The sequence below is a fragment of the Papio anubis genome, chromosome 2, assembly GCF_008728515.1.
Source record: "Papio anubis isolate 15944 chromosome 2, Panubis1.0, whole genome shotgun sequence".
NCBI classification, from domain to species: Eukaryota; Metazoa; Chordata; class Mammalia; order Primates; family Cercopithecidae; genus Papio; species Papio anubis.
This window is the reverse complement of record NC_044977.1, coordinates 160,912,054-160,936,026: the sequence shown is the minus strand read 5'-3', so window position 1 is coordinate 160,936,026 and position 23,973 is coordinate 160,912,054. Positions and strand designations below refer to the sequence as shown.

Sequence of the window (23,973 nt, the reverse complement as noted above, 5' to 3'; positions counted from 1 at the left end):
AGGGCAGATGTCTCAGTGGAGTTTTTAGGCTGTTGCATGAGAGCCTCTTGCTCAGTGTGGTTTGGCCTCTCTCACTGTACTTAGACACATGGTTACTAATTCTGGACTTGCCCACCAAATTCCATTCCTTCTCTCACATTATTATGGAATCATTTGTCAATTTAAATTAAACACAAGGAACTTGTTTACCTCAATAAGTTTGTACTTTCAGCAATCTAGACAAAAATTTAAAATACACAATGTTTATAGGCAACAGTTCCCAAGGTCACTTGATGTCATTTTGGTATTTCTGCTGGTCTGTTTTCCTTAAAGACATTATCATATCTTGTTTACTACCTGGTTTTCTGCTCAGGTTTAAACAGTTGTCGTCAAAGATGAAACTTTCAAGCTCAAGACAGATATGAGGAGACGTTGATGCAAGAGGAATTTTGGAAAGGATATATTCTGCTTTTTTTCTAAATAGTTTATCTTATTTTCTGATTATCTGATTTTCTGATTATCTAAGAAGAGATTTCCAATAAAGTAAAATACAGTAAAATAAGATGTCCAGTCTTCCAGACTTTTGATAACACTTTGGTTTACCTTGAATCTCATGATGAAAATTGATTATCAAATAAGATTTTTGTGTTCCCTCAGTCAACTCTCATTAAAAATCAAGTTGCCAACAGTTGTTTTAAAAGTTGAAATTAACGATTTTGGTTTTAAACACTTGCAAATGTCCAGCTGACCAGTGTGTCTGGGAAGTAGTTAGGCATTTGCCTTTACAAGGAATATCTTAAACATTGCTGATCTAAGCAAACCAAATTAAAAACAACCACTCATTTTATCAAGCAAGCTGTATGTGTTGAGTTTGCTGAAAAAAAATTACAGTTTTTAGCCAAGTTAAAAACTATTGAAAGAAGAGTGTTTGAGTCACATGACTTTATTCTCTAACTGTCTCTTAGGACACTCAGCTTAAAATATCAAGGCCTTTCTAGTTTATCCAACTCTTAAGTTTCCCTAGAATTAATAAGAATAAGAGCAAAGCACTTTAATGCAACACCCCTCTAAGTATTGAACCTCAAAATGGCAGTGTCCTTGGCTTCTGGAATGGCTGAGCTCCTGAAAGCGGCACCATCTTTGACATGGTTGAATGTGAATGATTTGGTTACCAGTTTCTTCACTTGTCAGACTTACATCAAGCCAGATTTCAAAGGATCTCCTGAATTTTTTAGTTTTTTTTCTTTTCTTTTCTGAGTGGATGTTAGAAGATGACAAGAGAAATCAGAGGCCCTTTTTAGAACGATAAATCATCAAAACCATTCCTTAGATGAGTCCTTTGTGATTTATTTTTTTCTAAATGACTTTATTCAAATGTTCTTAAATTTCCCTTATAATTATTAAAATTTAATATTTGTCGAATGACCTCAATTGATAAGTAGCATTATATGAATGTTTTATTTTAGACTATTAACATTTCCACAGTGTACTTTGGGGATATTTAAATGATTCTGCATGACTTTTTCAATATCTAAAATAAAATCTTTCAGAACTTCATTATAGAATCAACGGATATTTTATGACCTGAAAAAATAATAATGTACCCTTACACTTTTACAGATTAGAAAAGAGTTGATGCTTAGCCTCTTCCTTTATTCATTTATGCCTTTCATTGTGTTCTAACTTTATAACTGAAACAGAATTCCAAGTCCCTTGATTCAGACATGGTGTCTGAGTTAAATAAAGATATTTGTTGATTTATTAAGACATGCTTTTCCTTTGAATCCTAGACTGTTTCATGGATGTTGTGGTGGGATTTGATGTCTCAACTCAGGAGAAAGGGCGGACTTTGCTTGAAGGTCAGCCTTGGATGGAAACCTACCTTCAAGACATCTTACGTGCCATCAGCTCCCTCAATGGAGTAAGCTGTGAGGTGGGCACAGAGACTCAGGTCAGTGTAGCTTTTCAAGTGACAAATGCCATGGAAAAATATTCTCCCAAGTTTGAGATCTACAGTGAAAACATACTGAATAGCTTGAAGGATATAACAGTTAAAGGACCATCTTTTCTCAATGCAAACCTCTTGGATTCTCTATGGAATACATTTCAGAATAAATCGGCTGCTCGAGGAAAGGTAACATGGATTTATCTTATTTGTTGATCTGTGATTGCAGTGAACCCCTTTTAACTCATTTTTCTTTTTTGGAATACTTCTTAGGTGGTCCTTTTATTTTCAGATGGATTGGATGATGATGCTGAGAAACTTGAACAAAAATCTGATGAACTTAGAAAAGAAGGTACTGAGTATGGAGGAGGAGTGGGAAGGGAGGGCTTATTAACTTTATAATCTCAGAACTAACTTCTGGCTCTTACATTTCCAGGCTCTTAAATTTTGAATAACCCTGATTTTGACAGTCTCCATATTCTGTATGTACTAGGCAGAACAAACAAGCTCTCAGAATATTTTGACATGCATTTTTTTCCTCATGCCTTATATGTATGAAACAGCACTGAATACAAAGTCCTATCCTTTGTATCATATTACTGTATTTCTTCTTCCTTTCCTGGAGAATGTTCCTTTCTCTCTTGCCCCATATTGTCTAATATTGCTATTTCTTTAGTGTCACCAGAAGGGAATAGTATGTTTCTCTTTGACCAGGGAATGAGAGTCAGTTTTCTTCTAACACTTGTAAAGTTCCCAGAGTTGCAAGCATTGTTGGATAAGTTTACTCATGTTTTGGGGCTTTCTAATCAGTTCCTTCCTTCAGACCACAGATGGGCCAACCATGGTGTTTGAGATTTTTAAGCTCTGGCACCAGGCTTTTAGCTTTTGAACCAAAAGCTTCTATTCTGAGTCAGACAAGAACATGTGGATGTTCTTGTTTAGTCAAACAAAGAAGTTCTTGTTTGACTCAGAATAGAAATCCTCTTCTGTAAGTGGGTGCAATTTCTGCCCTACCCATATCTCCTTTACTGGGAGATTCATCTATCCTCTAGCTGCTAACAACTCACAGCTTACTCCTTCTCTGAAGAATTGCCCTTGGCCAGTAGAGCCACGTCACCTGGAAGGTTGCTCTCCACCTCATCCTTGGGCAGCAGATTAGGTTACAGAGTTGGACCTTTGCCTCTAAATGACACCAGTGGTGTGGTGCAATTTATGCTCCAGAGCTTCCTGGGATCAGGCTAAATAAAACTAGACTCCAGCTGCAACATTGTCTTGCTCAGTAACTTCCCCTGCCCTATCCTGTTTTCCTCACTCCCTTTCTTCTGAAAGTGCTTCCTCAACAATTTGTGCACCTCCAAATCCTTATCTCAAACTCTGTTTCTAGGGAACCTGACCTAAGGCATTACCTGTCAGGTTAGCTAATAGAGGTTGACAGGACTTTGTGTTTTCTATTTTGTTCTCTCTCTCCCATCTTAAACAAATTGCAAAATTCTCTGAGTTTACTACTAGGGAGTATCAGGGGAACTAGCCCCCAGTATTTCAACGTAGGTTCTTTTCTATTTTCCCTAAGTGCTGGCTGGTCTGAGAAATAAAGAGAAAGAGTACAAAAGAGAGAAATTTTACAGCTGGGCCTCTGGGGTGTCATTGCATGTTGGCAGGTTCTGTGATGCCCCCTGAACTGCAAAACCAGCAAGTTCTTATTAGGGATTTCAAAAGGGGAGGGGGGGTATGAATAGGGAGTGGGTCACAGAGATCATATGCTTTAAGGGCAATAAAAGATCACAAGGGCAGGGAGGCAGAGTGAGATCACAAGGCCAGGGCGAAACTAGAATTACTGATGAAGGTCCATGTCCCACTGGGCACACATTGTCATTGATAAACATCTTAACAGGAAACAGGGTTTGAGGGCAGACAACTGGTCTGACTAGAATTCGCCAGGCTGGAATTTCCTAATTCTAGCAAGCCTGAGGGCTCTGCAGGAGACCAGGGCATATTTCATCCCTTATCTTCAACTGCATAACACAGACACTTCTAGAGCAGCCATTTTAGAGACCCCCTCCACCAGGAATGCAGTCTTTTCCCAGGGCTATTCCTTGCTGATAAAAAGAATTCAGTGATATTTCTCCTATTCGCTTTCTGTAAGAAGAGAAATATGACTCTGTTCTGCCCTGCCCCGCAGGCAGTCAGACCTTATGGTTATCTCCCTTGTTCCCTGAAAATCGCTGTTATCCTGTTCTTTTCAAGGTGCCCAGATTTCATGTTGTTCAAACACACATGCTTTACAAACAATTTGTGCAGATAACGCAATCATCACAGGGTCCTGAGGCAACATACATCTTCAGCTTACAAAGATGATGGGATTAAGAGATTAAAGACAGGCATAGGAAATTTTATAAGAGTATTGACTGGGGAAGTGATAAATGTGTGTGAAATCTTCACAATTTATGTTCAGAGATTGCAGCAAAGACAGGTGTAAGAAATTATAAAAGTATTAATTTGGGAAATTAATAAATGTCCATGAAATCTTCACAATTTATGTTCTTCTGCCGTGACTTCAGCTGGTCCCTCCATTTGGGGTCCCTGACTTCCTGCAACAAGGGAGTAAGGGTTTTTATTTTATCCCTTATTTACTGAATCTGCCTTGTTTTTATTCTCTCTGGTCTTGGCCTTTGTTCATGAGCTATAATTAAGGTTTTAATTAAGACTGAAAAAAGATACCAGAGTGCTTAGTTGGGTTGGGTAATGTTGTTTTGGTGGTTGCCATTGTTTTGTTTTATTTCAGCTTTTCCTTTGTGGGGAAAAGATGTTTCTCTTGCAAACGACAGTAGAGTTTCTTCCAGGAAGTGCTTTGGAATACCCAGAATTCTAAGACCAAACATCTTTCTTCCAATGCCTACTGAAAAACTAGTAAATGGGTATCAACTTCAGAAGCTATATTTTGAATAATATCCTCAGATATTTAGATTCTTCAAATGGAAGATAGAAATCATGGTAATAACATTCTTTGAAAAGTGTCTAGTTCTTTGAAAGGGACCATCTTTGACATGGTTGAGTGTGAATTTGGTTACCAGTTTCTTCACCTGTCAGACTTACACCAAGTAAGATCTCAAAGGATCTGAATTTTTAAATTTTGTTTTTTTCTTTAATAAAGAAAAGAAAGTGGCTTTCTGTATGGACAAGAAGTATCTCTCTCACTGACTTTCCATACTTACACACACAGGACTTCACTTGGTGCTGGGCTCTATGATCTATTCACCTAGGAAAGCTTTCTTAATTTCAGGCCAAACATCAATATGTGTAAACTATGCAATCATCACTGAACAAGAGGAGACAAGGAAAAAACAATCCTTGATGGTGGACATGGCTTTAAAACTTATGCACGTAGATTGGGGCTTAAATTAATTATTTTTTTAGAATTGAATACCCTAGAATCTACTCAGTGATTCTTTATTCTTCCAAGTTTGAAAATCTTTTCTTTCTTAATTCATTGTTAGAAAATTGAAAACGTTGTATTTAGGATCATATGACTCATTTATTGGATGAGTCTGAAAGAAGATTGGAGTCCCTTGATCCTAAGAAAAGCAGTTATAAATAATAGTTATGTACATATTTCTTGCAAGTCAACAATCCTATGGTTCTTATTTTATCATTTTACATTCTTAAAATTTTACATTTCCTGGATATTATAAGAAAAATCAGATGAGAGAAGGTTTTTTTTTTCTCTTATAAGTAGATCCATTAGCATGCTTCTCTTGATCACTAAACACCAATTGATGTACAAGCATTTCATATCCCAGACCACTCTACAAGCTCTTTTCTCCCCCTCCTCATTCTCATTCTAGAAGAATGACCAACTGTCCTGGTTTGTTTGGAACAAGATGGGAACTTTCAGCACTAGAACCAGGAAAGTCCCAGGAAATGAGGACAAATTGGTGACCCTATTCTTCTTTGGTGGTGGTGGTTCTTTTCTTTCCTTTTTTCTTTTCTTTTTTCTTTTCTTTTCCTTTTCCTTTTTCTTTTCCTTTTTCTTTTCCTGTATTGTCTTGTCTTGTCTTTTCAACAGAGTCTGGCCTTGTTGCCCAGGTTGGAGTGCAGTGGCGCCATCTCAGCTCACTGCAACCTCCGCCTCCCAGGTTCAAGTGATTCTTGTGCATCAGCCTCCCAAGTAGCTGAGACTACAGGCACGTGCCACCACGCCCGGCTAATTTTGTGTATTTTTAGTAGAAATGGGGTTTCACTCTGTTAGCCAGGATGGTCTCTATCTCCTGACCTCATGATCTGCCCACCTCGGCCTCCCAAAGTGCTGGGATTACAGGTGTGAGCCACAACGCTCAGCCTCTTTCTTCCACTGCAGATAACCATTCTGTTTGCCTCTCTTGGAACTTGAACCTCTCCAATATGTCCCTGAAACTTCATTCTCTTGATTTCTCTCTTCATCTACTCATTTCATATAAAATCATATCATATAAACTTATTTAAGAAGGTGTTCTTGACTCTCAGCCAAGTCCTCGAACATTTATCTATTCTGATTCATTGGTTCCAATTCTCATCAAATAATTCTTTACCCATCAATAATAATGAGAAAAATGTTGCCAATGGAGTCAGGTTTACGTGAAGCTAAATGTATTTGATTTTAAGACTGTCCTTTATTCCAAGATTCTATCTTTAGCACATTTTTATTGTCAAAATATCCTTTGAATGTAAGCTATGGATTTAGGCTATCTGGGTGAAAAACCTAAAAATACCACTTACAGGGCGTCATTTAACCTCTCCAAGCCTGTTTGCTTGTCTGTAAAATAGGACTATAATTATACATACCAATAGAGTTATATTTGAACCTTACAAATAAGATAATGCATGTGAAGCACTTAACCATTTTCCAGGCACACGGTTTCTATCAACAAATGATAGCACTGTTGTTGCTGAATTACCTCCTCCACCATGATGACTGCCACCATTATTTAATGTTCTTACCTAGCAAAATAAGTCATTGGCAACCCTATGTTGGTCCTTAACCAACAGTTTTCTTTGAAATAATTGTATTCATAAAACCCCAAAGCCTCCGAGCCACAACTCCGGGATGATTGTCTGTCATCTGTTCCTAATTGCCTGACAATAGGCCTGTTACTCTTTTACTACCTATGGTTCCAACTAGGTTATTGATGTTTTATCAGATCATACAGAACTGTGCTTTTCAAACTTTAATGTGTATACAAATCACCTGGGGATTTTGTTAAAATAAAAATTCTGATTCAGTAAGTGTGGGGTGGGGCCTGAGATTCTGTATTTCTGATGAGCCCCCAGGTGATGCCAGTGCTGCTGCTTCAAGGATCCCCCAGTGAATGGCAAAAATGTACAACATGTATTTTCTATTTTTGAGACAGGGTTTTGCTCTGTAGCCCAGGTAGGGCTGCCGGGGCACAATCACAGCTCACTGCAGGCTCAACCTCCCAGACTTGAGCTATCCTCCCACCTCAGCCTCCCATGTAGCTGGGACCACAGGCATGTGCCACCATGCCCAGCTAATTTTGTAAAATTTTGTAAATTTTTTGTAGAGGTGGAGTTTTGCCATGTTGCCCAGGCTGGACTTTCTTGGTATGTGAATTTCTCTGTACTTTAGCACGCTCTATAGATCTTTGAGGACTGTCTCCTTCAAATCAGGGAACTGGAAGTTCTGTTACAATTTTCACTATCTCTAATTTAATTAGTTTTGGAAAACATAATTCCTTTTGTGCTCTTATTATAGTCTTGTCACTTGTCAAGTTTACATCACGTGTTTGGGGGAAAGACCTCAAAATAAAGTAAACTGACTGTTCCTCTTGCAACTGTTTGCTGAGAATAACAATTTAAATATGCTTGCAAAAAAATAAAGTAACCAAACCCACCTCACCTGGAACATTGTAAACTGTGTTGGATAGGCCTGAATGCTCTCATAACTGTTGCTCTGGATGGACCTGCTGATTCAAGTGACCTGGCTGATCTTCCCTACATTGAATTTGGGAAAGGATTTGAGTACAGGACGCAGCTCTCTATTGGCATGAGAGATCTTGGGAGCCGTCTGTCAAAGCAGCTGGTAAGTTACTCTGAAAAGGCTGGTAAGCTTAAATTTTCAATTATTTTGTATGTAGGTTTAATACTTATGCTTAAGAATTTGAACTTATTCTGTTTATTTGGGAGTGAAGAAAGGTTTTTATGAATTAGTGAACAGCGTAAGAGGGTTTATCTGGAAGAAATGTAATACAGTAAAGAGATGTCAAAGCATGTTTAATGTATATGCTTGGCAAAAATAGGAGGAGGAAACAGGGAAAAAGAAGAAAATTTAAATAGTACCCACAATCATGTCCAAATTATAGCCAAAGAACATAAGTGACAAAAAGAATCTGAGATGCGAGCATGAATCGGCTGTTACCTCCACCAGCCAGTTTTCATACCCCTTGCAGATCCTAGGCATAACAGCTTTCCGCACTGAGTGTAATTCTAGTATTTAAGTTGTGTATTTTTCCTGGGACAAGACCTGTAAATGAAAGCAAATTACATTTGAGTTCAACTAGAGAAAGCGTAATCTGCTCTAAAGCTGGAGGAAAAGCCTAGTGACAGTAAACCTCACATGTACTTTATGAGCAATTGAAAGATTAAGGGTTGTGACTCCTTGAGATTTCTACCTTATATTCTGTTTGTTTGTTTGAGACAGTCTTGCTCTATAGCCCAGGATGAAGTGCAGTGGTGTGATCTTAGCTCACCGCATCTCTGCCTCCCAGATTCAAGCAATTCTCCCTGCCTCAGCCTCCCGAGTAGCTGGGATTACCAGCGCCCGCCACCATGCCTGGCTCATTTTTGTATATTTAATAGAAACGGAGTTTTGCCATGTTGACCAGGCTGGTCTCAAACTCCTGACCTCACCTTATGTTCTATTTTTAAACCTGATGCCTCTATAAGATGCATCTCAATCGTATTTCTTTCAAAAACATACGAGAATTCAAACTCGAGTGGTAAAGCATCAGCAAACTCTGTGTGGCTCTACTTTTACTTTAATGAATTGCTAGTAATTTTGTAATTTGCTTATAACTTACAGAATCTTTAATCGATATATGAGAACACTTTCCAAGGAAGTGCTAGCTCCTGCTATTTTCCACCTATAAAATTTATATACATATAGGTATTTAAGCAACTTGTTCAGTGTTGTAATTATGTAAAAATAATTACATAAAGAATATGAAAGTTTCGTTGGAATTCCTTTCTACATGGAAAGACAGTTTTTTTACAAAATGTATTTTTTTTTCCTGTCGACTACTCTGTGAAATCTCTTTGGTAATTCATAGAGGAAGGAAATTATTCTTTAAACAAACCTGTCAGTTTTTGTATATCATATAAATGGAACACTCTACAAGAAAAACTTAATCATAGGTCAGTTTTAATAGTAATAGATTTGATGCTGTAGAATTTTGGTGATCCAAAGAAAATTGATGTTATCTAATATAAAATGTTATCTAATATAAAATCATAGTATCCATTTTGTTATTGTTTGCTTTCACACATTTCCAGTTTGATTGCTTTTTCTGAAATTGTCAGGAAAAATAATTTCATAATGTCAGAAAAGGAACATTATATAGTAGGAAACAATCAAAGGGAGAAAATTGCTAAATGGCTATAACAAAAGATTTTCATTTTTCATTTCACTAGAGATTTATTGGGAAACTTCACAATACAAAGATTGGTTCTACCCCATTAAGTGAAGTATAACATTTATTTGAAAATAGAATTTTTCTAAAAGTAAATCTGGTGAGTTAATTGTAAAAATGTAAAAGCAATATATCAGCTATTCAGGGGATGACTAGGTAAGTCCAGGATGACATTTATTCATGTTTTAAAATACATAATATGGATTTTTTGACCAGAGTATAAAGAGGAATATTCTCCTGTGCCCCCATCCCCTACAGCAAGTGCTTCCAAAATGTTGCACATGCAATTTGTGTTTTGGAAATCCTATCAAAATTGTTTTGGAAGAGTTTACCATTGGATTTAGTTCCAAGAAATGTTACACTGGGCCCTGTCTAAATTGTCTAGCATACCAACATTTCACAAGATGAGGAAAATAGCATGCATTCATTTTATTGAACAAAATATTTGGGGCAGAATTATGTAGGGAAATTAACAACATCATGGTCAGTGCTAAGGTGAGGTAGGGCAGGGACAGACAGCCACATCAGTTGGCATGCAGTCAGTTTGCCACAGCTAAACTGACACCAATTTGAAAACACAGGAACATTTTTGAGTTGATTTGGAATACCTCAAATGGTGGAGAGTGCAGATGATAGGAGGAAAGATGGAAGCAAAAAAAAAAAAAAAAAGTTTCATGCATTCTTTCTAAAGCACAGTCATTTGAATGGTGACCAGGCTTCTGCAACTGTGGTAGAAGTCTGGATCACATGGTTGAACTTGCATATGAGATTTGGGAAGCAATATCACCAAATGTAATATATTTCTTACCCTCTCCCAAGGTCAACGTTGCTGAAAGAACATGCTGCTGTTTGTTCTGCAAGTGCATTGGAGGAGATGGCACAATGGGAGATCCTGGACCACCAGGGAAAAGGGTGATTTTAGTTCAGATTTATGGGTTACTTTGAGTTGTAGAATGTCCTTCAGACATGGGTTTAAGTAGAAATAAGGGGTGATTTTTAACTTCTAAATAGAGCCTCTTATATAAGAGTTTATTATACTTCCTTTTTATGTGTTAAGTTAGTCATGGATTTTCCTTGGCATTCTAAATTGGAGTCTTTTTAAAAAGTTTTTGTGGAAGACTCAGGAGAAACAACTGTCAAGATCCTTGATTATCCAGTATTCTAGTACTGATGACAATGATGCAGGAAAATCAGCTGTAATCCCTCATGTTAAATAATGAAAGCCTCCTCCATGTGAATAACCCATTTAGCATTCGTTTCTAATGATGGCAGAGTTATTAAAATCAAACAGAAGATACTTTGTGTACTTTGCTGGAAACCAGGCTAGATCAGATCACTCTCTTATAGCAGAAGATGTTAAGATGTCTCATTCAGCTTAAGTCAGGTCAAAATGTTATCACAGATACATAAACAAAAACAGGCTCATTATTTAAAAACAGAAACCAACAATGATGATTCATATATTTCCTAACCAGAAAAAGTATATGTACCCTTATGTAAAAATATTATTTTGAACTTTAAGAAATGTTTAAATACATATAAACATTATGAATATGTTATAATGATTTCAATACAGTTTGTTTACATGTGTTTGATTTTTGAGTAATTTATAGATAGCACTATAACTCCCAAATCACCAGGGCTATGTGTCTGAATATGTCTCTGAAAGTTTTTGGACTAATTATTTCCTGAATGTTTCAGCTTCATGTAGAGAGTGATAGATTTTTTAAAAAATAAGTCTCAGAAAGAATGGAAAGAAAGGTGTGTGGTCTATTTTTCTATGCATAGCATAAATCCTAAAAGATTTTTTGATAAAGGGAGAATAATTCTAGTTTACCAGTGGCAAATATAGCTGTGTTGACTTGAATGTTTGTTTAGAAAGAAGCTCTGGAACAATACATAAACCCAGAGTTACAATATTATGATTGTCACACACTCACACACCCTCTTGGGTTAACTGGATACTTGTCTCAAAATTCCATGTCTTTCTATGTGTGTAAATGTAACCTACACTGGGAAGCAGGGACTTTTTTTCCCCCCCCCAAACCCTTACTACTCCACATGAAGTAAAACTATAAAGTTGAATTTGGTTTGGTTACCTCTGATTTTTGGTTCATAGATGCAAATGTTTTCTTCCATTTCTTATTTCCAGGGACCTCCAGGTTTTAAAGGCAGTGAAGGTTACCTGGGAGAGGAGGGAATCGCTGTAAGTCAAGGCTCTTTTTACCTCCATTTATCCCTAAAAACATATCTACGATATGAACTTCCTTGAGTCAATTCTGAATTGGGGAAGCAAGAAAGGTGAGATTCTAAGGATTCGTGTACAGAATCTGGGATCTTCTTTTGTTCTCATTGTGCTTTGCTTCTGGTGGTCATTAGTGGCTTATTGACCTATTGTCTCTTCTTTGACTACCCACCAACATTGCACAATGAATTCAATGCAGGTTACCTTCGTCACTAGGGGAGTTGAATCACTGCTATATCCCCCATTCTGGAGCATTCTGCAAAGGAAACCAACTCACCACATTGCTTATCAAGGACCTCACTCTTTCTTGCATTCACTCATCCTTCCATTCTCCCATCCATCCATCCAAACATTTGTTTACCAATTATATATTAAACATCTTACCATTTACTACATTATTTATCAAAGACCTCACACTTTAACATACTCATTCATTCACTGGTTCATTCAACAAATATATGTTATGTATATGTGTGCCTGGCACATGATCAAATACTTAACATATATTTGTAGGCTTCAGAAATGAGAAAAATAAATAAAAGGAAAAATATGGTTTCTACCTCCAGGAAACTTTCAAACTAGTAGAAATGCAAATAAGACAACAGTGATTCTGGTTGTTATACACAAGGGCTAGACTAGAAGTATAGAGACATGCAAAGGAGTGTGGCAGAACAACTCAGTTACCTAACAGCCTTGGCTAAAGTTGGAGCTTGAGAGGGGAAGACTGCAAACAAGGAGAAGTACCTGGGCAGACATTTGAAGGATGAGTAGGAATTTCTACAGGCGAAGTTTGGGGGAACAGTGTGTTCAAGGGCATGTGTCTGAGAGAAGATCATGTTCATAATATGGCACATGGTCAACATGGATGGAACCCAGGCCAGTGCAGGAGGAAGATATATGTGGAAGGTAAAACTCAGGTTATTGTGAGTCTTGAATCCCCTGCTGAAGATTTGGATTGTGTCTTCTAGTTGATGGGCAGTCACTGAATGGTGGGAAGCACAGGGGTCAAAATTGTGGGAGTGTTTGGAAAGCATGCTCAAGCAACATTGCAGATGATGATAAGGTGAAGATTATAGGTAAGTCTTGTAGTCATAGGTGCAAGACACGTCTTAATTTGTGCTTGGGACAGTATGACTAGATATGTTAAGAAGGTCGGAAGGACGTAACTTGGTGACCACTTGGTGAGAGAGAAGCCTCACAGAGGCAATATGCAAGTGGGATCCAAAGCAAATGGCTGTCTGTCATCAGGGTATCTCTGATTTATTTCCACTCTTAGTTTTTATAAGCAAAACTCTGGATTGTGAACCATGAGCATTCACACTTTTTCTGGTAACAACAAACTTGGCAAGTTTTCAGGACAGATTCCAGATTACAATAGAAAAAGCTCATTTGGATATGTGCCCTTTCTCAGGGAGAAAGAGGAGCCCCTGGACCAGTGGGAGAGCAAGGTACTAAGGGATGCTATGGCACCAAAGGTCCTAAGGTAAGGATTGCATTAGAGTATGGAGTTTTCTCAACATTAATTCCATTTTCCTATACTAACTATTACTGTCCTTTTATTTTCAGGGAAACAGGGGACTAAATGGACAGGAGGTATGGTACCAGGCACATCCATTTACCTACCTATATGTTATCTAGAAATATTTTTATTTTTGAGATTAAATTGATCAGTAAGTTATACAAATAAAGTTGTCATTGACTTTCCTTTTTTATTGCCAGCCATTTCATTTTGTTTCTTCCTCTCTTTCAGTACAGGCAATATATATTATTTGTTGATAGTTTCTATTACTGAGTAACCTTTAATATTACCTAGGCCCAGCCTAACAAAGAAGCTGTGTGTGAAACACAAAGATAGAGTTTTTGTTTGGCATCTGACTTCTTTCCACATGCATGTGATGTACTCTGTTCTAATCATATCTGTCTTTTCAGGGAGAAGCTGGGGAAAGTGGAATTGACGGACTAAACGGAGAACAGGTAGAGCCTTCTTGTACCATAGAGACCCTTCTGAGCTATTTACCGTTATGAAAATGAGAATTCTATTAATAGCTTTCCCTTCTTGTTTTTTAGGGTGATTATGGTCTTCCTGGAAGAAAAGGAGAAAAGGGTGATGAGGGATCCCAGGTAGGGATTTAAAAAGGAAGAACATGAAAACTGTACTGGAGATTAAGGGTGTGATTGACAGAGTACAATAACTACCGTGGGTGTATCAGTCAGCTATTGCTACAAAACTGTTTCGTGACAGTCATAAAACCTCAATCACATACAATGATGAACATTTATTTCTTATGTTTCTGAGGGGTTCAACTGATTGAGGCTGGACATGGCTCATGTCTGTAAGGTGGCCGGGGGCTTTACTCCATATGTCACTTACCGTCCTGGGACCAGGAGCTAGCCTAACCATGCTAGCCATGACCTTTTCATGCCCATAGCAAAAGCACAAGAAAGCAAGTGGAAACATACTAGAACTCGCAGGCCTTCTTCAGACCTAGGCTCAGAACTCTCTCCACACTTGCATCTCTCTCTGTTGGCCAAATCAATGCATATTGCCAAACTCAGAGGAAGGGAATCTTGCCCACCAAAGTTGGAAGTCACTGTAGAGTTACATGGCAAAGGACACAGGAATAGGGAGAGGCGAAGAACTGGGGCCATCAATGACAAGGGAATCTTGCCCACCAAAGTTGGAAGTCACTGTAGAGTTACATGGCAAAGGACACAGGAATAGGGAGAGGCGAAGAACTGGGGCCATCAATGACAAGCAGCTACCATAGTAAAAATAGAAGTGGGGTGTTGACAAGGGTCAGTGGTGCCAGGCAGCACATTGAAGAGTGAATGTCACTCATTCCCACCTAGAATGAATACCAACAGCAGCCATATTTTCATCCTCTACTTTGTCTTTAGAGTGTGAACAATTGAGTCAGAAACAACCGTCTTGGGCAAAGTGCATATTCTTTCTGAATCTCAGTTGCCTTATAAAAGAAAGATAATAAGGAATACCTGGTTCATAGAATATTTGTAAAAAACAACAAGATGACAAATATGTCTGGAACACAGACTTCACCACTGTGGCAAATAATTGAGTTCACTATTAAATTATATGGTGCTTGAAACTAATTTTTTCGGTTGTTCATCTTTCCAACTTAAAAATAGCCTTGGTAGAAAAATGTTTAATTATTCACACAAGGGAGAAGAAAAGCTCTTGTTTTTATTAATTTTATTAAAACTTCTTGTCTTGTTCTTCTGATTTGTATTAACTTTAGGGAAGCCCAGGGAAGAGAGGGATTCCTGGTGACCATGGAGCAAAGGGCCTGCGAGGGGATCCCGTAAGTACCTGGGCTGCATGGACTGCGACTGGAGTTAGGGCTTGATTCCCATCAGTGCTTCTTATAGGGAGTCTCGATTTCAAGGTACTACAATAGTAACCCTGAGTTTAAAACACCACAGGCGTGACTGTAAAATTTTAAATTCAGGTACCTGTGCTAGATCCTCTTCATATACTGAATGAGTGTGAGCAGTGAAAAGCCCTTGCGTAACTTTTGCAAATGCAGTTTTGTAAATACATACTCAGAATTGTTCTTGTGCTTCAAAACAATGAAGAAATTCTGGTCCACTTTGTTATCTTCCAAGCACCTCAAAATACAGAATGAGAGAAACAAAGCCATCTCTTTTTTTTCTACTCTTGTGTTAGTCTGTTCTCATATTGCTAATAAAGACATACCTAAGTCTGGGTAATGTATAAAGGTAGGAGGTTTAACTGACTCATAGTTCCACATGGCTGGGGGGCCCTCACAATCATGAAGAAAGAGCAAAGGGACATCTTATATGGAGGCAGCAAGAGAGCTTGTGGAGGGGAACTTCCATTTATAAAACCATCAGATCTCCTGAGACTTACTACCACAAGAACAGTATGGGGGAACCACCCCCATGATTCAATTATTTCCACCTGGTGCCACCCTTGACATGTGGGGATTACTACAATTCAAGATGAGATTTGGGAGGAGACACAGCCAAACCACTATCAGTTCTCCGAGAGTTTTTTCAATCAAGAATATCAGCTCCATTTCCTGTAACCCAAGCTGAGTAGGCAAAACTTATGAAATAAAGGCACTGCTCTTGCAGGGGCACAACCCAGTTGAGTAGGCATGACCCATGTTAAAGAAAAAAAAAAAGGACACAAGCCAATATGTAGGGAATATGCCAAGTCCAATAGGACATCAGTACTATAGGATTTTCATCACCATACCCACACTTAAGTAAGTCTCCAAAACCTTAATGAATTAAGACTTAGCTTTGTTTTTAAATGTTTATTGAACTGTAATATACATCAGAAAAGTCCCTGAATTATAAATACACGGCTTAATGAATGTAAATACACCTGTGTAGTCACCACTAGGTAAAGAAATAGAACATTACCAGCATCGCAGAAGCCCCCCTCATGCCCACTGCAGCCACTACTCCCCTTCCCCAAGGTAATCACTATCCTCTCACTATCAATCAGTTTTACGTATTCTAGAACTTGATATAAATGGAATCATATAAGTGTCTGCTCTTTTTTTTTTTCTGGCTTCTTTTGCTTTATGCTTGTAAGATGAATTCATGTTGTGTATAGTAATAGTTCATTCAATCTCATGGCTGCATTGCATAGTATTTCATTGTGTGAGTATGCCATGATTTATTATTTATACTAATGATACGTGGGTTGTTCCCAGTTTTTGCTTTTATAAATAGTGCTGCTATGAATATTCTTATATATGTCTTTTGATGCACTTTTGCACGTATTTATATTGGGTCTATATTTTAAGAGTAGAATTTTTGGATTATAATGTGTATGGCCATATTCAGATTGTCTTTACAGTCAAATGGTTTTCAAAAGTTTGTACTCATTTATACTCCCACTAGCAATGTATGAGAACAGTGTACTACACACTCATCAGAATGGTTACAATTTATAAAAAACAACACCAAGTGATGATAAGGATTTGGGACAGCTGGGAATCTCATGAAATTCTTTTTTAATATATCCTCTTGTATACAATGGGTTGATCAGAGAAGGAATTCGATGCGATATATATGAACATGTAATGTTAGACAACTGTATTTAAAAAACAGAGGAATTCACGCATGAAGAAAACATTGTTGACTAAGTGACAACTTCTGATAAAAGTGTCCTGAGAATTTTCAAACTTCAAAGAATATTTAGAACCAAAGAACTATCCACATATAAGCATAACTTAGAAATATTCGTTCAAATACAAAGACATTTCAGTCATTCATATATGATGACCAAAAATTCATTTGGGGTATGGCTATATAACTTCCACTGATTTTGATCAGAATTTCTCCTAAATTGTCTGCTAAAGATAGTGTGATTATGTAGCATATTTAAAAGAGTCTGAATAACATAAAGAGCTTTAATTTTAAAAGAAATGTTCTGTGACTTCCAACTGTAAAACAACTCTATGCTTATTTACATGTGGCTTCAGTGTGTTGCTATTTCAGGAAAAATTTCAGATAAATAAATAGAATGTGATCAGTTTATTCTTAGGAAAACATGCAAATGGCACAAATTTTTGAAACCCTAAGCTTATTTAGATAGGCTTTATGATCACATGGAAGCGCATTTGGCTGTTCAGAATTTCCCATCTTGACGAACTGTTTGGAATTTCACACACTGGCTGGGAGTGTTTTTTCAATCTCAAGAAATATTGGGGGTAAACAGCTAAATCATTTTGACAACATATTATTATAAGCCCGTGTTTAATTGTAAATTTGTGGAAGATAATGCTTTTTTGCCCAGTTGTATACATGTAGACTAAATCGGTTCATACTCACATTGACCAACTGTCTATATGCAATTTGGGTTGTTCTATTCTGTAAAATGTGCTGGTATACAATTCTTTTTATGTTACCTCTTCAAGTAGTTTAGAATTGAACTACAATAAGGGGCTTTTATGTCCAGTGGAATAAAATTCTGGACTTTACATGACCTCCCTTTTCCTTCCTTGCTTTTTCCACCAAAATACAATTTTCTGATACTGTAATTGAGGTATACCCTGCTTGGAGAATGCATGCAAATGGCACAGATTTTTGAAAATACATTTAAGAGACAAATATTTAAACTTAAGGGAGAAAAAGAAGATGCAGAAAATGATATTTGGCTTTGGTAGGTGGAGGAAAGAAGCAATTTTTCACCTATGTTTTAGTAATATCAGTGTTATAAAGTAAATTCCAAACCCTTCTTTTTTACCCCATTAACTTATAAGCTCTGTAAGTACAAAACCACTTGTTTAAAAAGCTTACTAAGCATCTGGAACAATGATATGTTGCTGCTGGTGACCGCAAATTACTTGTTGATTGATGAAGGAAATCTGAGCTGCTATCAGCCCGGCAGCCCCATAGCTGGCACTCAGCAGGACTGGATAATTGTTATCCTCTCTCAGTTTATTGGAGCATTGACTGAATTGACCAGATCAGTTGATTTTCTCAGCATCATGGAGACATAGCTCTGTTTGTGGTTCATACGACTCAAGCAAGAAAGACTTTGGTTTGGCCTGCTAAAGAGAATATCCCACAATGTATGCTTGTTTTCAGTGAGTTCCTGGGAAATATTTGCATGAATAGTGGGAAAAATTCCAAATTTCAGGATTTTTTGAAAACCAGAAAAGTAGGAGTGAACATATGAGGATAGCATATGGGAGTGCCCAGGTGTCCAGGAAGAGAAAGAGGGAGCCGGTGGCAGGTGGAATTCTCAGTGTCACTCAGAGTGCTTATTACATTATCAGGGTGGAACCTATTACAAATGTTTGTCTTTTCCCAAGGGTATGGTAGAATAAAATCTACCAACTTACCAACTCTCAAGTGTAACTTTGCCTAGCCTCCAAGAAAAAAGAGGAAAAGTTAAGAGAAGGGGTGGCAGTAACAAGAGGGGGTTCCTCCAGACCCAGGGTAAGAGTTGCCATGCACATGAGTCACATCACCCTGGCTTGCCTTGGCTGTGCCTTCTATGGAGAGCTCTTTCTCCCCCCACACACACTTTACGTCTCCATTCTGTCTCTGATAACGTCAAACACAGGAGGAAAAGAAAATACTTGTAAGCCATCTGTAATTTTAACCTATTTCTGCTTTCAAATGGCTTAGACTTGTCAACTTCTCGAGAGATAGCTAAATGTTATACGTAAGTTATATTTTTAAGGAGAAATGTTCAAATATATTAATTTTTCTCTTTATTTTCTATTTTTAGGGGACTCCTGGAGTTGATAATAGCATAGAAGGACCCACAGGCTTGAAAGGAGAACGTGGAAGAGAAGTAATTATGTGGGCTTGTAAAATGATGATGCAACAACTGTGGGGCTCAAGTTCTTAGTGGTAGAATATGAAATGCTTAACAAAAAAATTGTAATCAAAGTGGATATACTTGGTACAGAAAAACTATTATTAGGAGCAAAATGATCTTTTCTCCTGCCTATGTACTATGGGATTTGAGAAACATTCTTGTCTTCCTCCTCTAAATTTGGGGTGACTTGATTCACCAAGACATATCCTCAAGGTCTTCATTCTTGAATATAAACATTGGAACTCTAACTTAAAATGTAGGGCTAGCTGATAGAAACAACTGTGCTAGCAAAAGAGTTGTTAGCCTTTCCAGTATCTGGAGGTAACATACCCTAAAAATACATATTAGTAGTACATGATAAAAAGAACAAGATCTGGTAGATAGATGTGGTCCACACAATCAAGAAAAGTTCTTGGGATTAATCTCATAAGTCACAATGTGTTCATCAAAACCTGTTTTCAGTATTTAAAAATAGTTATCTAAAAAATGTGTGTCACTGGATTTTTTTGGATGGCGTTCCCTTGACTGTACCTACGGAAGAAGTATGATATATAGTGGAAAGAACTGTGGAGACAGCCCTAGGTCCTATCTCATGCTCCATAACTTACCAGCTCTGGGTCTTGGGCTACTTTCTGTAAACCCCAATTTTCTCATCTGCAAAATAGGGTGAATAGCCTACTTTAGAAGGTCATGATGGGAATTAATGATATTTAATTTAATGACATTAAAACCTTCAGTAAATATTGTCTGCCATTATTAGTAAGTGGTAAATGTAAGTCTCATAGGAGACTCATAAATTATTGCATACTTTTGTGTCTAGTGATCCTCTCTAGTGATCGTACAAGTCTTTGTATTATGAGACTTTATTTACAGTAAGGTAATAATCCGTTTGATTAGCCACACAGATCAAGCGATTCAAAAGTAGAAATCCAAACCAGTAGTACCTGACACATAGTATGCTTAAGTTATCCACACCGTGGCAACGTAGTAGGGATAGTTCGAATTATCTGAGACATGTACCCCAAGTACAACTTAGACGGTAGTGATGAATGATGAACAGATGAAGCCATGTCATATAGCTTTTTTCTCCTGCAATTCCTCATGACTCACATGGAAATGTGACTTATTTTCAGTAGAGTTCATGCCATTTTCCAAAGGAAAGGTAACTTTCTCATTGGTATGTAAACCTATCTCTCCTCCCTGGAGTAAAAATTGGTGTTAAAGATGAACTCTGTCAATGCTGCATAATTACCATCACACAACTATCTGTTCCTTTGACAGGGTAGAAGAGGCTGGCCAGGCCCCCCCGGGACACCAGGCTCCAGAAGAAGGACAGTAAGAGCCCTTCTAGACAAGGAAACCCACTGTACTGGTGGCTTATTTTGTGGTGAAAATGGCTGACTTGGGGGAGTGGGTGGGATGGTTCTGCTGGAGCTCACTATCTTGGGGAAACTAACTTAGGGCATCTGGCGGACTAGGGCTGGCAAAGGACTTGGGAAAGCCCTGGAAGCTGAGGTAGGAAAGTGCTGACTACAGAAGAGTTCACCAGTCAGGAGAGAGAGCTGGGCAAAGAAAACCAAAAAAGCCTCCAACTAGGGGAAAAGTGGTCAAAGTGTGGCCTACTAGCTAGGTTGAGATCACCTGTGATAGCGTTTTAAATCCAAATTATTCTACTCTTTTTCTGCCAAACTATATGACTATTAAGAAAAGTAAGAATGGAGATAATTAAAAAGTCAAGAAACAATAGATGCTGGTGAGAATGTGGAGAAATAGGAATGCTTTTACAATGTTGGTGGGAATGTAAATTAGCTCAACCATTGTGGAAGACAGTATGACAATTCCTCAAGGATCTAGAACCAGAAATACCATTTTACCCAGCAATCCCATTACTAGGCTATACTAAAAGGAATATAAATCATTCTACTATAAAAACACATGCACACATGTTTATTGCAGCACTATTTACAATAGCAAAGACATGGAACCAACCCAAATGCCCATCAGTGATAGACTGGATAAAGAAAATGTGGTACATATACACCATGTAATACTATGCAGCCATAAAAAGGAATGAGATCATGTCCTTTGCAGGGACATGGATGAAGCTGGAGCCATCATCCTCAGGAAACTAACGCAGGAACAGAAAACCAAACACTGCATGTTCTCACTCATAAGTGGGAGTTGAACACCGAGAACACAGGGACACAGGGAGGGGAACAACACGCACCTGGGCCAGTTGGGGGTTAGGGGGGCCGGGGAGTGAGAGCATTAGGATAAATAGCTAATGCTTGCAGGGAATAAAACCTAGATGAACAGTTGATAGGTGCAGCAAACATGGCACACATACACTTATGTAACCTACACATTCTGCACTTGCATCCCAGAACTTAAAAGAAAAAGAAAAAAAAAAGGAGAAAGAAAAGAAGTCAGTCCTGGTATAGGCATATCTGAGACTGAAATTCGGTCACTTGCTTGTTAGGGGTGCAGTTTTGGTTTGTTCTTTATTTGTTTTGTCATTTTTTTCATTAAGTACTTTAAAAATTTTCTGCATTTGTGCAGAAAAGCACAGAGATGATAAAAGAAAATAATAAGAAGAGATAATTTTAATAAAATATACTTAGATGCCTACATCAACTTCTAAATTAGGCTTTCTCGTTTCATTTTGCTAGGTTTTCTTTCCATTCTTTATGTAGTTATCCAGCTTTCAATTTCCCTCACCCCCTCCCAAATATGAAATGCTTTAAAATTAAGCACAAGTAGAAACTACTTTAGTATATTGCATTTATTACACATCGTCTTTTCTGAGCAGAAGTTTGTAGAACCAGCTATTATACTCCATCAAAAAATATTTATCTTGGAGCATACCCGTGTTCTTTGCAAGGCAGAGAAAATGAAAAGAAAAGAGATTACATTTAAAATATGCAGAATTTGATTGCTGGAAAAGTGCTTTACTAATGCAGTTTCAATGCATATAAAGAAATGCATTTGCTATTCATTTCACTTTCTAAAAGGGTGTAGACAGCTTATATACCCCTGGAAAATATTTTCAACTTAAAGAATATCATCCAGGAAATCTTGGCATGTAAGGATGTACTTTCACTGTTTTATAGCCTCCGGGGGCTAATGCAATATTGCTATGTATTATTTAAACCACACCACTCCCATGAAATATGACCCTCATCTTGGGTTATAGATTCACACATGTCATTCAGGAGTAAAAGTGGGACTTCCAGTTGAAATGGCAGAATAAAGATGTTTTCATACTATTCCTCTTATGTGCATCTCACCAAAAACAACAAAAGAAATTAAAAATGGTGAAACAAAGAATAACCACAGCTTCAAGCTGCAAATAATGACAAATACCAGCCAACTGTTTTTAAATCTCAACCCTAATGAGTAAGGATTTAGAAAGCTGAACATCAAGTGTGACCTCATGCAGGAATGAGATTTCTTCAAAACTGACTGCCGTAGTCCTGAAGAAACTGGTGAACAAAATCCAGGGACATGGTAGATTTTGAGAGAAGCAGGGAATATACACATAGGACCACAGTTCAACAGCAGAGGCAAAATGAGAAATTGGAAAATATTCCACTTTTATTATGTACCACTAGCAACCAAGGCCACGGAGGCAAACGATGAGGAGAGAGGCAACAGTGTCTGTCACAACACAGAGAAACTATGACTTAAGGGGCTTCATGTGAGTGCCATGAATCCCTTAAACATCAATAGTAGAAGGAAGGTGTAGCTCTAAGGTAAAAGAAATTCGTTTGATGAGAAAGTGTTTGAGGCAACATATCGGTGTGAAAGCTACCAGCCCTGTTCCAGCCACACATCCCCATAATTTCTTCAATAAACAAGTGGTCCTATTCAAAGATGGTGAATGGTCAGGAACATTAATAATCTTTATTAATTAGATGATTAATCAGAACATAAAGCTGCAAGAGAAAGGAAACCATGGGCAAAGGGCAGATGAAGCCTCATTAGAAGAGGAATTATTCAAGGAAAAATTTGAATTCCGGCAAATAGTTCTTTAGAGTCTCAAAGAAGTGAAGATAACATTATTGCTCTTAAAGTTTGAAGCACAGACAAGACAATAGAAAGTGAAGAAAGCAAGTTGGCAGTGCTTGAGGAGCAATGGAAGGGAAACAATAGAGATGTAAGATATGTTAACACCTGACATTTCTATTCTTTCTTTTTTTCTTCTATTCAAGTAAAATTAGATGTAATATTTTAATTTTAAAATAGTTTAATGTCTCTAATGAAACACTATTTAGAATTTCATCTGTATGAATGAGTATAGAAGATGTCAGGAATCATAATTAACATAGTATTTCTAGATGGAGGAGTTGGGTGATTTAAATTTTTTTCTATATTCTTTGTATTCAAATATTTTTTAAATCAGCATATATCATTCTCATAACAGTAAAGTCATTGAGAAAGTAGAAAAATCTAATGTTCACTGCAGAACTCTAAAATGAATGTTACAATGAGCATGGAGGACTTATCAGTGCACTTAAGTTCTGCTAAGCTGGTAAGTGATTGGAGGATGGCCAGTGGTAGGAGTGGCATTCTGGGAAATAAACAGCAAATCTGACCTTTACTCATTTGAACACCTACAATCCACCAGCAACACTACTAAATACTAGAAATAAACTCAACTACAAGCTTAACTAAGACCATGTTTCCTGTCAAGAAACTTAGAATCATGTTATAGAGTGTGGTTCCTCAGCCTCAGCACTATTGGCATTTGGGTTAAACAATTCTCTGCTATAGGGGGCTGTCTTGTGCATTGTAG

The 23,973-nt window shown here is 37.6% G+C and overlaps 1 protein-coding gene across 3 annotated transcripts in view; it reads left to right on the top strand.

Moving 5' to 3' along the window:
- Positions 1-23,973, top strand: part of COL6A6 (collagen type VI alpha 6 chain) — a 155,288-nt gene that overhangs the window by 62,061 nt on the left and 69,254 nt on the right. For all 3 annotated transcript variants that reach the window (XM_009201735.4, XM_009201736.4, XM_009201738.4), the window contains 12 exons: positions 1,770-2,113; positions 2,198-2,276; positions 7,843-7,997; positions 10,423-10,515; positions 11,756-11,809; positions 13,260-13,331; positions 13,415-13,441; positions 13,778-13,822; positions 13,916-13,969; positions 15,106-15,168; positions 19,086-19,151; positions 20,460-20,513. In XM_009201735.4, the coding sequence (XP_009199999.2) occupies positions 1,770-2,113; positions 2,198-2,276; positions 7,843-7,997; positions 10,423-10,515; positions 11,756-11,809; positions 13,260-13,331; positions 13,415-13,441; positions 13,778-13,822; positions 13,916-13,969; positions 15,106-15,168; positions 19,086-19,151; positions 20,460-20,513 (1,106 nt within the window). The remainder of the gene's footprint in view (positions 1-1,769; positions 2,114-2,197; positions 2,277-7,842; positions 7,998-10,422; positions 10,516-11,755; positions 11,810-13,259; positions 13,332-13,414; positions 13,442-13,777; positions 13,823-13,915; positions 13,970-15,105; positions 15,169-19,085; positions 19,152-20,459; positions 20,514-23,973) is intronic.